Source organism: Nannobrachium achirus (assembly GCF_963921795.1).
Source record: "Nannobrachium achirus genome assembly, chromosome: 12".
NCBI classification, from domain to species: Eukaryota; Metazoa; Chordata; class Actinopteri; order Myctophiformes; family Myctophidae; genus Nannobrachium; species Nannobrachium achirus.
The window spans coordinates 61,397,785-61,412,344 of record NC_137832.1 but is presented as its reverse complement, the minus strand read 5'-3'; the positions used below and the strand labels follow the sequence as shown (position 1 = coordinate 61,412,344).

At 43.8% G+C, this 14,560-nt stretch overlaps 2 protein-coding genes across 2 annotated transcripts in view; both read right to left on the bottom strand.

The window, feature by feature from the left end:
• Window positions 1–8,339, bottom strand: part of snapc4 (small nuclear RNA activating complex, polypeptide 4) — a gene marked incomplete at its 3' end in the record, with an annotated part of 29,818 nt that extends 21,479 nt beyond the window's left edge. Inside the window, exons 1-5 of the mRNA XM_080738820.1 lie at window positions 8,213–8,339; window positions 5,248–5,370; window positions 4,662–4,717; window positions 1,976–2,068; window positions 285–378 (exon numbers count right to left, since the gene is read on the bottom strand). Of these exons, the coding sequence (XP_080594946.1) occupies window positions 285–378; window positions 1,976–2,068; window positions 4,662–4,717; window positions 5,248–5,362 (358 nt within the window). The 5' untranslated portion in view covers window positions 5,363–5,370; window positions 8,213–8,339. The remainder of the gene's footprint in view (window positions 1–284; window positions 379–1,975; window positions 2,069–4,661; window positions 4,718–5,247; window positions 5,371–8,212) is intronic.
• An 850-nt stretch (window positions 8,340–9,189) lies between these two features.
• pomt1 (protein-O-mannosyltransferase 1) overlaps window positions 9,190–14,560 on the bottom strand; it is a 16,493-nt gene continuing 11,122 nt past the window's right edge. The window contains exons 14-20 of the mRNA XM_080738935.1: window positions 13,976–14,068; window positions 13,428–13,548; window positions 13,180–13,277; window positions 12,354–12,467; window positions 11,630–11,756; window positions 10,809–10,986; window positions 9,190–10,451 (exon numbers count right to left, since the gene is read on the bottom strand). Of these exons, the coding sequence (XP_080595061.1) occupies window positions 10,277–10,451; window positions 10,809–10,986; window positions 11,630–11,756; window positions 12,354–12,467; window positions 13,180–13,277; window positions 13,428–13,548; window positions 13,976–14,068 (906 nt within the window). The 3' untranslated portion in view covers window positions 9,190–10,276. The remainder of the gene's footprint in view (window positions 10,452–10,808; window positions 10,987–11,629; window positions 11,757–12,353; window positions 12,468–13,179; window positions 13,278–13,427; window positions 13,549–13,975; window positions 14,069–14,560) is intronic.

The following is a 14,560-nucleotide window of genomic DNA, read 5'->3' as shown; positions in this document are numbered from 1 at the left end:
TTTGAGATGGGGATCCGTGGCCAAATACATGTAATTTTGGGGGTCCTTCACACGAAAGGGTTTGAGCACCACTGGCATAGAAACATCGTTTTTTTGTTTTAAAAAAAAAACTTCGAAGGATTTGAAATATTCAAAGACTTCAAAAATAGCAGATCTACAAGCTCGCAGCGCGGCACTCGGTGCCGCGCCGTGAGCTTGTATATCCAATGCGTTTTATTCATGCCACAAACGAAAAAAACGCAACTGTCCTGTGTGCAAAGGGCTTTACAATGTTTGTTTGTTACCTGACAGTATGATGCTGTCTTGTCCCAGAGCACTCTCCAGTTGCTGTATCTCCCTCTGGACCTGAAGTCTCTGTTCTGACAGAGAGACTGCATCCTACACACACCACACAGTTAGAAAACACATGAACGAACACACACACACACACACACACACACACACACACACACACACACACACACACACACACACACACACACACACACACACACACACACACACACACACACCAAGTATCAATACTACAATGTAGAATTACTCTGTTACAAGTAAAAAAAGAAAAAAAGGCTGGAATTCAAAATGTACTTGAGTAAAAGTACAAAGGTATTGGCATCAAAATGTACTTAAAGTACCAAAAGTAAAAGTACTCATTATATAGAACATCCCATTTCCAAGTCTTCAGAATGTATAAACATCTTTTTGAAAATAGCAGATCTACAAGCTCGGTGCGACGCATTGTGAGCTTGTAGATCGGCTATTTTCAAATGGCCGAAATGCATATAGTGCTGAAGTGTTTAATGTATGTTTTTTTTAATAATAATCATGGTTTTGCATCACCAGTACATGCTGAAATACCCTTTAACATTTTGTATGCCAAACTCGTTCAGTAACGAGACAAGGCCACTGGAGGTCGCTGTGCCAAAACTCAGTTGTCTCGTTGAGAGACGAGACAAAGGGTTAACTTTTTTACGTGCCCTGTGAGAGACGCCGGTGCATATGTCATAACGTGACGCGCACAGAAGCAAAATGGTGCCTCTAGCCTAGGCTGCATTGACTTCTATTCTATGCTGAAACATAAAAACGGGTTTATCTCTGAATAAGGTGCAAAGAACGTCAGATCGCAGCGCAGCACCTTGTTTTAAATGTCAGATGTACAAGCCCACAGCACAGCACCACGTTTTAAAAATCAGATGTACAAGCCCACAGCGCAGCACCACGTTTTAAAAATCAGATGTACAAGCCCACAGCGCAGCACCTTGTTTTAATACTCCAGGATATTCGGGGGAGAACACTCACCAAAAGGAAGCCGATCAACAAGCTCACAAAGCGACTTAGCGTGACACGTTGTGAGCTTTTAGATCTGCCATTTCTGGTGAAGAGTGCTCTAAAGGTCACTGCTAGAAGCTCTTCAGAGAGTTAAGCTCAGGGCTTTGAGACGCCTCAAATTCATGCCAGTCCACTTCCTCACAAATAGTCCGGTTCCGGGTGTTAGCCGTCTTAAGGAAGACTGATGTCATAGCACTGACATAGTTCTAGCAAACAAATCTTAAACTAATAAATATCAAATGATTGTTGTTTTCTGAGCGGTGCTAACCACTCCTACATCTGGCTTTGTGTGCATGTATGTCTGTCCTGCAAAGCTGGATGTTGGCCAAGCTTCACAGGATGTTTAATGAAATGAACCCATAAAAGGCACCACTCACTTCACACTGGGTGCGATTTATTTGGGGGCAAATCAGGTTGCATCAAATCATTAGCTATCCTACAATTTCCGGCAAAACCATGCAATGACATCACAACGTCATCATCACAACCGTGTAATTGTTCTTTAAAATGAATCGTTCGATACGCTAAACATCAGTTAGCGACTAGTAGTACAGAGGAAACCGACCTGCCTTCATCCTGACAAGTTCATCTGTAAATTACTTGTCAACACTCATTGACGGTGGTTCTGCTGTGTGAAATGTTTCACTGGACGATACATCTGGAAGGAGACCAGAGGAAGAACCAGGCTGCTGTGGTGGTCGGACACCAGATGATCTACTGCTTTGGAGGAGACATAAACCTGACCACCAGGATGGAAGTACATGTCTTCAACACAGTGTCTTTATGCTGGAGGAAGTTGACCCCGGTGACGAGGGGAGAACATCACTTTGAGGTTCCCTCTGTGCGCAGCCATTACACAGCTGTGCTGATTGAACATCTCATCTACATCTGGGGAGGGTATGATTGCTACAAAGGGAAAAACAATGTTCTTTATGCATTTGATGTTGACGCCCACATATGGCTCAAACCACAAGTTTCTGGAACTATTCCAGTTGGGAGGGAGTACCACTCAGCCTGTGTCTTGGGGAAGGTCATGTTTATCCATGGAGGACTGGCCCAGACTGGATCCACTAATGACATCTACAAGTTGGACACAACCACTATGGTCTGGTCTTTAATTAACACCAGAGGAACCCCACCTCCTGCTTCATCACGTCACTCTGCCTCCATCATCGGGACAAAGATGTTTGTATTTGGGGGCTGGAGGGGGAGTCAGTACTACAACACCATCACCACCATGTTTGACACAGAGACCAACTGCTGGATGAACACACCTTCTACACAGCTTCTTCCAGAAGCACGCAGGGATCATTCAGCCTTTACCTACAATGGAGAGCTGTACATATTTGGTGGCTGGAAAAGTAATCAATACGTCAATGATCTGTGGAAATTCAGTCCAGAGACCTTCTGCTGGAAGCAGGTCCAGCCCAAGGGGAGAGGACCGTCTCTGACGTATAGGATGTGCTGTTGCATGATGGGAGATCGTATCATCCTCTTTGGAGGAGTCAACACACCTGATTTGTATGTCTTAGACTTGAGTCCTAGCCTGAAGACGTTATGTAAGCTAGCAGTTATTCAGTACGGTCTGGAGCAGTCTGGACTCCCACACAACATCAGGTGGGAACTGGCAGCCATGACTACCCACTTCAACTGAAACAAAAACATAGTCCTCTTAATGTTATGGTAGTTATTTTTTTTCCAGCAAAGTATACCTGTTTGGTCATGCATGCTTGCTCGTGACCTACGTCGGTGCAACCACACTTGCAATGTCCCATGCGCCTTTCTAGTTGCAACTGTCACGGCCCCATATATTGGGCCTGTGTGGTTCTGTGGGCCTATTGCTTAACTGTCTCCCCACAGGTCCTACTGGAGAGACGTGTGAGGTGCCAATCAGGTGTATTGGGAGCACCTGGCCAGTGTTCCCAGGGTGCACTATAAAAGGCCGGGTGTGGCACTCAGTCTTTCTCTCTCTCCATGGCAGCAGCACTTTTAGTCATTCCTTGGTTTGCACCATTCAACACCCCGCACTACACATACCACACATCCACTCACTGACACTACTGATTCCACTGATAGACACATCCCATATGATCATTGTTGCACTTTAAGTTGATTTATTTATGTAAATAAAGGTATCTTTATAGATACACTTTTAAGACAACCGTGTGCCTTACTCCTCTTTGTCATGGCCTAAGAGCCAGGTCGTGACCAGGCCAGTGTGGAGATATAATCCTTCCATCTGGTCTTTGGTCTGCCACGGGGTCTCCTCCCAGTGGGACGCGCATCGAGGACCTTCCTAGGAAGGCGCTCGGGGGTCATCCATACTAGATGCCCTAACCACCTAAGCTGCACTCATTTCCAAGTGAAGGAGCAGCGGTTCTACTCCAAGTCTCTCTCGGGTGATTGAACTTCTCACCCTATCTCTAAGGGAGATACCAGCCACCCTTCTGAGAAAACCCATTTTGGCCGCTTGTACCCGAGACTGATTCCTGGGTTAAAACCACAGTGTTTAGCAGGATGCTGGGTTAAAACCACAGTGTTTAGCAGGATGCTGGGTTAAAACCAGTGTTTAGCAGGATGCTGGGTTAAAACCACAGTGTTTAGCAGGATGCTGGGTTAAAACCACAGTGTTTAGTAGGATGCTGGGTTAAAACCACAGTGTTTAGTAGGATGCTGGGTTAAAACCACAGTGTTTAGTAGGATGCTGGGTTAAAACCACAGTGTTTAGCAGGATGCTGGGTTAAAACTACAGTGTTTAGCAGGATGCTGGGTTAAAACCACAGTGTTTAGCAGGATGCTGGGTTAAAACCACAGTGTTTAGCAGGATGCTGGGTTAAAACCACAGTGTTTAGCAGGATGCTGGGTTAAAACCACAGTGTTTAGCAGGACGCTGGGTTAAAACCACAGTGTTTAGCAGGACGCTGGACAGACAGACGGTCTGATTCCTGGGTTGTAGATAAACTGTCTGGTCGCCCGCGACAACCAGACGTGATGCAACACTGTGATGAACTGAGAGAGAGAGAGAACCATCTCTATCTCCATCTACCCCCCCCCCCCCCCCCCCCTCCCTCCCTCTTTCTCTCCATCTGGGTACAGTGGAGCAGCTAATCGATACAAACCTCTCCTGCGCGTGACACACACACACACACACACACACACACACACACACACACACACACACACACACACACACACACACACACACACACACACACACACACACACACACACACACACACACACACACACACACACACACACACACACACACACACACACACACACACACGTTATTTGTGTATTTGGGTGTCTATCTACAGCATGTCTCTCACATTGACTGGCTCCTCCTCCACCTCATCACCACCATCATCATCTTCCTCTTCGTCATCTGTCCAATCAGAGAGAATGGTTTAAGCCAACTTAAAGGTAGACAAGACAGATAGACAGCTAGGGCTGTCACAATTATTACATAATCGTCTAATCGCAATTATTTTAGGTAAACGCAATTCTTTTGCATAATCGTCATAATAGTTTCCATGTTGAAAAATGTTCATATAGTTTCAAACATTTTCAAAAACAGTGGAAATAGCAGATCTAAAAGCTCGCACGCTTGTAGATCGGCTATTTCCACTATCAATGTTCTTTTTAAAGTGCAAAGTTGTGAAATATGTCCTTAATTTCTTTGTATATTTAGGTTATTATGTGTCATATCTGCCATGTGCAACTTCAAAGCCTATACAAGCCAAACAGATTATTTGAGTGACGATTAATCGTCATGTAAAATGTCATAATCGTGACAGCCCTAATTAAAACCACAGACTGAAAGATAGTGAGGCAGGCAGGCAGACAGACAGACAGACAGACAGACAGACAGACAGACAGACAGACAGACAGACAGACAGACAGACAGACAGCTACCTGTAGAGCTGTCCAAAGACAGTGCAGTGTCGTCGTGTGCTCCAGACAAAGTCCTTTCTAGTTGTTCAATCTGTCTTTGTATTCTCAGTCTCTCCTCCTCCAGAGACTCAGACATGATGCAGCCTGGGAGGGGAAAAAACACTTACCTTTAGTGTCATCGTCATCACTACTACCGTACATTATCATCACCGTATAATTATCAACGCCCACTGTCCAGGGTTCCCACACATCCTTAACAATTAATGCTATTTTCACAATTTCTGCCTCTAATATTTGACAATTTGGCCAATGTTTAATTCGTCATTTCAGAGGTATTAACAAAATAATAACCAAATACAATAAACCAAAAGACAATAAATGGCTATTTTTTCCAGGACCTTCCAGGACCCTTGATCAATTCCAAAACTTTTCCAGTACTGGAAAAATATTTTTCTAATTTCAAAATATTTCCAGGAATTTCATGACCGTGGGAACCCTGACTGTCAGTACATCAACATGAGTAAGTAATGAATAGCCTTATGACTAATATTGTTTTTGTTGTTTAGACATTTGTTCCGATATGATCATTCATTTGGTCCCTGAATTCCTTAGCTTTTGATGTTGATTTGATTTGATCTTTATTTATCTTGAACAAATAAAACACTAGGCTTACAGAAAACTATACATCACCATCATCACAATTTCAAAAACAACGATTGTGTTCAAGAAGGGACAGGGAGAAGCAAGCACTTATTCTGTCCGGCCCCCTTCAAAATATGTACAGCTGAATATGTACTCTAGGTAGGCCATAGAGATAACAGTGAGACTCTGATCAAAATAGCCATTCTTGTACATTATCTATACTTGTAGGCTAATACTTGTGCACGTAATCATTGGAGAATAATGAAGATTAAATAACCAGGCATTGACACTAAGGCTTGCCCACCTGCCCCCGGCAAGTAAATAAAACTTTAGGGCAGGTGAAGTTTGCTTTCAGGTTGCCCGACCGGGCAAGTGCTCATTTGAGAGCTAGGGGACGCAACCGTCTATAAACACAACACCAGATATCTGTCTAAACACCTGAACGTGGCCAGAGCGCTCTGTCTTCTGGTCTGTGGAATGTAAAATAAGAGCACTGTTTACCTATAATGTGCAGTTTTTACTGTTACTGCTACACTCTAGTGTGAAACCATAAACATATTCAATCATAGCTACAGTATGTAGGTACGGTATTTGGATTTGGAAGTAATTGATGTAAAGTATGATTTCTTTTATCGCACAGCCCCAGAAAGTAAAGAAATAAGTGTTACATTGAAACACTTATTAATTAAAATCGTACCGTACCTATCATTTTATAACAGACATTTACTTTTCGGGCAAGTAGGCATGAACTTTGGGCAAGTAGAACATGACATGTACTTGCCCGACGGGCAAGTGCCTCTGAGACCTTAGTGTCAACCCCTGATAACTATCAATCGTTTCGCTGGGGACCCTCAGGAACGGCCCCAAGCAAGGACCCCAAGCCAAGGGCTCCCCAGACCCCACAACTTGGCATCATGGGCACATCAGTAGCCCCCGCCCTCAAACCAACAGCCTCTCCCATCAGCAGCATAATGCAGATTGATGGTTGTGGTGGCACTGGTGCACTCATCAAATTCAAATGATGCAGGTTTATAAACAGCAGTACAGCCTTGGATCAAGACTATATATTGAAGAAAAAGTCAGACTCGATAAATAAAAAAAAGTCCTGCTCCAAGGCAAAAACAGCAGGGTTAAACATCTCCATTCAGAAACATTGCTATTCAGAAGATTGACTTCCATCTCACAACCTAATCAGAATGGGGTCGTGTGTATGTATGTCTGTATGTCTGTATGTCCCAATGTCTTGCATCTGCAACTCCACGTTCAGCAGTTGTTCAATTGTCTCAAAAACATAATACAAAAATCAACAACGCATGTTCCTTGCTGACCATCAACTTTTTTTTCTTTTTTTTTTTTTTTTTTTTTTTTTTTAAATATGAGCGCCCGTTAGGGCGCGATTTCTAGATGTGAGCGGCCGCACAGCGGCCGCGAACTTCTAGTTATTCTAAATGGAGGTGTCACCTAAACCTAACCTACACCCTAACCTCAGTGGGGGTATTCCTGAATGGGGATGTTTCTAAGTGGGGGTGTTTCTGAATGGAGGTCTGCCCCCAAACAGAAGCTGTGTGATGCTTTCTAGTTACATCTGATCTTTTGCCCACATATCCTGATTCCTTTCATGCATGATTTATTCTGTTTCTGCTTATAACACGTACATGAGTTTAACTTTAAAAGCTCCAATGACGACGTGGAGCATAACTTAAGCTTCAGGATGAGAATGTATTTATTTACCCACCACACAGGTTCTCAAAGTGGGGTCCTTGAGGGTGGATCCAGGGGGACCCCTTATGGGAACCAAATGGACCCTGGCTGTAACTCAGAGTGTACAAATGGGTGTAAGCCAGGGGTCTTCAACAGGGGGTCCGGGACCCCTAGGGGGTCCTCAAAGTTACTACAGGGGGTCCTCCAAATATTTGTGTGATAGAAACTTGTTTTTTTCCCACCCTTTTTTATATTAACCACCCTAGTGTCCATATTCTGAGAGCTTGTAGATCGGCTATTTTCGGCAAAGAGCTTTGGTGTAGAGGGGGAAAAGAGCAGTTTAGTAAGTATTGGCGGTTCAAGTGGTTAAATATCTGAAAACACAAATTGATATGAATCCAAAATACACTGATGATTGTGGTGTCAAACGATGAAAATATATGGTATGTATCAACAGGTTGTGGGGGTCGCTGCAGGACCCTGCTTCATCTCTCTCAACTAAGGGGTCCCTGGGCTGAAAACGTTGAAGACCCCTGAAACCAAATGGACCCTGTAACTCACTACAAATGGGTGTAAGCTTAAAGTTTCATTTGACAGCTGGCTGACAGTGAGGAGGATGCTAATGTTGCTAATAACGACTCACCTGTCGGACGGGTAGAACGTTATAAACGTGGTGAATTGGAGAGTTTGAAGGATAAAACCCTAAATAATAAACGTAATAAACTTTGTGTTTTTTGCTCTCGCTTGTTTTTTTCCCCTGACGAATCAACAACGTTCGTCCCGCGTGATTATCATATTACCCAGCGTGCAGCGCGCCGTGCTGGCATCCTTGCACTGAGCCTGGACGGGAGGAGGTTAAACCACCCGACCTGCTGGAGATAAACACCAGATCAATGGAATATTAACGAGTCTTGGTGATAACGAGCAGAAAAACATAACTGTGGAAAAATAAACAAAACATGGGAGTCCGTCGCATCCTTCCTTCCGCATTTCTTCTTCTTCTTGTGTTATGTAATGGCGTCTTAGAACCGAATTGTGGTGTTATGGCGCCACCAGGCGGCGATGACCGGCCAGTGGCCATGAGGAGGAATTGATTTTACTTCTGTTCTACTGGTTCATTGCTGGTTATTTGTATGAATTGAGTACAATGAAATGCAAACAAGCCTAACAGCTTTCTTGAAGTCTATGCACAACTTTCCCACGTCCCGTCGTGCATTGTGCAGAGGTTGTGTGGCAGTTTCCGGCATCACAGCCGAGAATGATCTACAAGCTCACAACGGTTGCCATCTGCGACGCGACGTGAGCTTGTATGTCTGCTGTTCTCCGGAAGTGTCCCACAGATAATGCTACAGTAACTTCTCACGGAAACAGGTGGATATCCTTTTCAGTTGACCTTGTATCAGTGAACTGTAGGCCTACTGTCCTGTCCCCTTTCCTTGCAAACCTCTAACAAAGTGTTCTAACAATCACCGGTAGAGTAGCAACCTGGCATAAAGTGAATACAAACAGATTATTTCATCTTCTTATTTATTTTTTATTATAATTAGACAAGGTTTATAAAGCAGCATTTGTGACCAAAATAAATTGTGATCCATTAAAATCCTGGCATGTATTTACAGTATGTCTTAACAAAATGACATAGAAACATCCATATCACATGTTTAACATACATTGAATCAAACATCTTCACAGAAATGTTTATTTTTATTGATAACCTGATAAAACATTGAGGTCCTCCATCAAACTCTCCTGTTTAAATAGACCATCGATGTCACACGTGCTGTCACACGTGTACTAAAACCGACTGTTCACAGTGTTAAAAAAATATGTATTCTATCAATTGAACACCTTAAATCCATGGATTTTTGTTTTTGTCGCATTCCTATGCCAATAATTTGACGAACGGGTCATCAGTCAGTAGTATAGTCTCATTAGGAGACTCAAAGAGTCTCAAAAGAGTTCTGCCAGTCATCCAAGGATTGCGTTAGGAATGCGACAAAAATAAAAATCATCTCCATGAACTCAAGGCTTCATGAGGTGTGTAATATATAGAAAATAAGTCATTTCTAGGGTGAAATCCTACATTAAACCAGACTCTGGGAATATTAATCGCAACAGCACCACTGACTCCCAAAGTCTGTCAGGAACACTGTAGTGTAAACCTAACGCACCCAATGTCAGCAGAGTTCCTTAACACATAGGGTGCCCAGGCTTATTCAACCCGCCATTTTAGCGTCTTTTGAAGGCCTGGCAAAAAAGTTAGAGTAAATGTAATCCGAGTATGTCCTGTTTATTTTCACAATAGTGTTTTTTTTTTCAGTCAGGACAGTTTTCTAACAATCGCGGTCCACAGTGCTTTTGTAACGGCCGGTAGAGAAGGCTACGTTTTAAACATAGTGATTTAAAAGTTGGATTAGGAGAAAAATGCACATTTGTGCAGCGTTACACTGATGGGGGGAGACAGGATTTCCCGGTCACGTGATCTCACTCTGCATGTAGGGAAATGGAGTGTTTTTCGTCACCACGGTAGCTTTGTACAGTAGCTACAGATTAATATAGCTTACTGTACAACGCGTCAATGGGCACCGGGAGACATCAAAGAGTTTGACGTGTTGGCACGTCGTGGACCTCCAATGACTTAAGTGAGACAGACCACAAGGCGGTTTATCTGTCTCCAGTCCACCTGTCTGTCTGTCTGTCTGTCTGTCTATCGTCGGCGGTACAGAATGTCCCAGCTGTTTCTCCACTTCAACGCCTGGAGCTGATTGGCAGAGAGCTCAGGTGTTCCGTAGGTCAAAGGGCAGAAGGTTGAGTAGGCCAGATAGACGGAACACATACACGCCACCACGGACACACACAGCGCCCCCTGTTGGATCCCCTTGCTAGGAGAGAGAGAGAGAGAGAGAGAGAGAGGGAAATGGTGTGTAATGTTGGTAGAAGACTGGGTTGTACAGCAACCTAGACATTACAGAAGTTTGTTTGAGTGTTATTCCGGTGCTCTGTGAGCAAGCAGCCAGAAGTAGTGATTCAGTGTCCTTTTATGGAGAAACCAGTCTAAAGAATTACACTTTCACTGTAACTCATGAATGAATGCAAAGCCATTTCAGTCAATGTTTATAGAAACTTGTGGTATCTAACCCTAACCCACTGGCTGTAGCGTCAATGCATTACACGTGTGTGTGTGTGTGTGTGTGTGTGTGTGTGTGTGTGTGTGTGTGTGTGTGTGTGTGTGCGTGTACCTCAGAAGATGTGTGTATACGTGCTGCATGACAGCGGGAGGCAGCAGCAGTTTGAAGATGAGAGCAGGAAGGTAGTGATAAAGAAACAGCGTCTTCTCCATCAGGAAGAACGGAGCCACGTTCACCAGCCAACCTCCAACACACACAACACCTATGACCTGGAACTCAGTCCACGCAGCTTCGCACGCGCGTGCGCGCGCACACACACACACACACACACACACACACACACACACACACACACACACACACACACACACACACACACACACACACACACACACACACACACACACACACACACACACACACACACACACACACGATTACAAATTTAAGTTGACGATTAATTGTCACACAAATAATTGCGAATGATGATTTAATTGTGTTTTTGGCATTGAACATATGAAAACAATTTAATTTCTGTTTGCTTCGTAATCAAACATTGCACAGGGCAGATATGACAAATAACTTAAAAATACAAAGATATACTTTCATATAAATATTAAAAAAAAGTAAAGATAGAGGAAATAGCTCATCTACAAGCTTGTAGATCTGCTATTTCTTCTTTTTTTTAAGTATTTGGAAATGAATGAACATTTGTATAAATGGAAATGATTATGGTGACAAATCTGACAATGCAAAAATAATTGTGATTATCTCAAATCATTTTGAATAGAAGATTATGTAATAATTGTGACAGGCCTAAACAAAAAACTAAATCTCTTCATACCATAGCCATTAGCATCTGTGTGTTTACGCACACACATGCATTCGTGGGCGGTTGTGTGTGTGCGTGCGTGCGTGCATGCGTGTCGTACCTTCAGGTATATCTTTGATGCCCCGCCTCCTCCTAAGCAGATATGTAAGTGCTAGCAGCTGATAGGCTAAGAGACTGATGTTTGCCACGCCCCATGATACCGGGTTACCAATCAGGTGGATCTGAGCCTGAGGACGACAGCCAATCACAAACAACACGAACGTCTGTTGTCACCATGGAAATAAGGAGCATCATTTCAGGCGACACTCACGCTCTGAAAAGGCTGAACTAAATGAACTAAACAATCCCATGACAACATACTGTAAGTCAGTGGTTCTCAACCTGTGGGCCGGGACCCCCGGAAGGGTCCCCAAATTATTTTGGGGGGTCCCCAGATGATTAGCTTAATGTGAAACATTGTTTTCTCACTCAACAGTAAACACACCAACATAAAGTTTAAGTGTGTAGAGTGTATCTGCAGATTTCTAAAGAGATAATTTAAGGACGTTTTAATACTTCTAAAATGACAAATTAAACATTGGCCAAAATGTCAAATATTAGAGGCAGAAATTGGGAAAATAGCCGATCTACATGCTCACAACGCCTCGCCACTCGAGGCGTTGTGAGCATGTAGATCTGCTATTTTCACAATAGAACCGTGTTATACAAAATGTAATGCCTCAACTCTTAGTGCTCGTCAGGGTGGGGGGGTCCCCAGTTATGAAAAGGTTGAGAACCACTGCTATATGTGACTGTGTGTGCATACGCGTGCATGTGTCTCTTACATTGGTGGATGGGTGGAGCCAGTATGCTATGTTGGTTTCCATGGTGACCCATTCCAAAGGGGAGGAGCTATATTTATGCTCCGATTCTTCCTGTTTCACCATCAGCATCTTCCGCTGCCACGGCAACCACAACAACAGTAAAATATTATTCATGTATATGCCGTCTACATTGTAAGGGTAACACTGTCCAAAAAGACAAATAATGACTCGTACTTCTAAAACCTTGACAAGCGGCATGTAGCGATGGTAATAATGGTTGTTCTAACCCAGGGTTCCCCAATTAGTTTTCCCCAAGGGCCAAATTATGTCTAGGGTACCAAACCGAGGGCCACAACATTGCAGGGGGCGACGCGACGGTGGCGTTCCCGCTACTCCAGTGACAGTTCAGATATCGTTGTTGTCAGGTGAAAATCTTGTATGTCCAAAACCGTTCGTTTTTGCATTTATCATTTTAAAAATGATTTAAACTAGTGAAAACAGCCGATCTACAAGCACACAACGCCTCGCGGTGCGAGGCGTTGTGTGCTTGTAGATCTGCTGTTTTCACTACTTTTGTGGGACGGCCTTGTTTGATGAAGCAGAGCTTTACTTTGCGAAAGAACATACACATTTTGTGATACAGGTTTTCCACCCGACAATGACGATATAATAGTGTTGTTGCTGCTCTTATACCACCATTATTACTGGTGTTGGTGGGGCCAGACAGTAAGTAGCCTTTGCGGCCCGCGGGCCGCCTATTGGGGAACCCTGCTCTAACCGTTCTAGTAGTCATCGTTAAAGTACTGTAGTAGTAGAATAGAATAGATTGGTAGACAGTACTACTGACCTGTACTTCTATAAACTTGCTGATGAAGGAGATGTTTCTGTTGATGTCAATGTGAGTGGGAGAGTGAAGTTCTAACTCTCTCTCCTTCTGTTCCTGACCTACACACACACACAGACACACACACACACACGCACACACACACACACACACGCACACACACCTTACTGGTTCAACATGGACACGCTCACATGTGATGTGCATGTGATATACTCATGCACGCCGATAGTGAAAGGTTAAAGGTCACTCACTGGTTCCATATCTGTGTTCCTCTACGGTCCACATCAAGCTGCTCTGATGTCCTTTATAGAGTTTATCAGCAACGACCTCTAACTGACGAAACCCCCAGTCTGGCAGAGAAACACCACTCAACTACGCAACACAACACAACACACCACACACATACTGGGATGTAAATTGTATTATAGTAATGAATGAGTAATGAATTCCTGACGTCTCTCCATTATCCCCTGGGTCACAGAAGTATTTATTTCTGTCATATAATAATGCGTCATATAAGAACTGTGTTCCTAAACAAATCAGCCCAGCGATTCTGTAATTTCTTTGTGATATTGGGTTACATCACCATTAATTGATGCTTTGTATCTATATGAGAAAAGTTTATTTTTTAAACAGGTAAACTTAGTATGCCATGATGTATTTTCAATGGAAAAGATGACTCTGTGACCCAGGGGGATAGCGGCCTCTAGTGGCAGTGATGTAAAGTTTCTCTATACTGGAATGTAGCAGGTATTATAGTGGAATGTAGCGACAGTATCTATGGGGGATGTTACAGTACCTTGAGAACAGCAGTGGTGTTGACGTGAACCAATTGCACTTCAGACAGGATTGTTTTCCACGAGTCTGACTCTGCCTCTCGGTTTGTGATATCCTGAGACATCACGCACACGCACACGCACACACGCACGCACGCACGCACGCACGCACGCACGCACGCACGCACGCACGCACGCACACACACAGGCAGAGATGGAGAAGGAGCAGAAGAGTAGTAAGTAGGATCATTGCCAGGTGGAGGAGAAGGCAGGTTGAAGGAGGAGCGACACCACAGCATTACACCTGTTTTTCGTTGTTGCTAAAATTACACGCACGTGGCCAGGTACAGTACGTGCAGGGATGTGCACGCAAGAACGCATTCCCCTCGATTCATGAGCCATACATTAAATTGCATGCGGCGTCATTAAACCAGTCCACCAGTAAAAAATAAATACAAATAAATCACCATTACACCTCTGGTCAGAAGTCAGCCTCATGGCCTGGACAGCGCGGGTTCTTTTCCCGATCCCGACTACCTTTGCTGCGAGTCAATCTCCATCTCTCTCCCCATTTCCTGTCAGTCTGATGTCCTGTCATACGGCAGGCA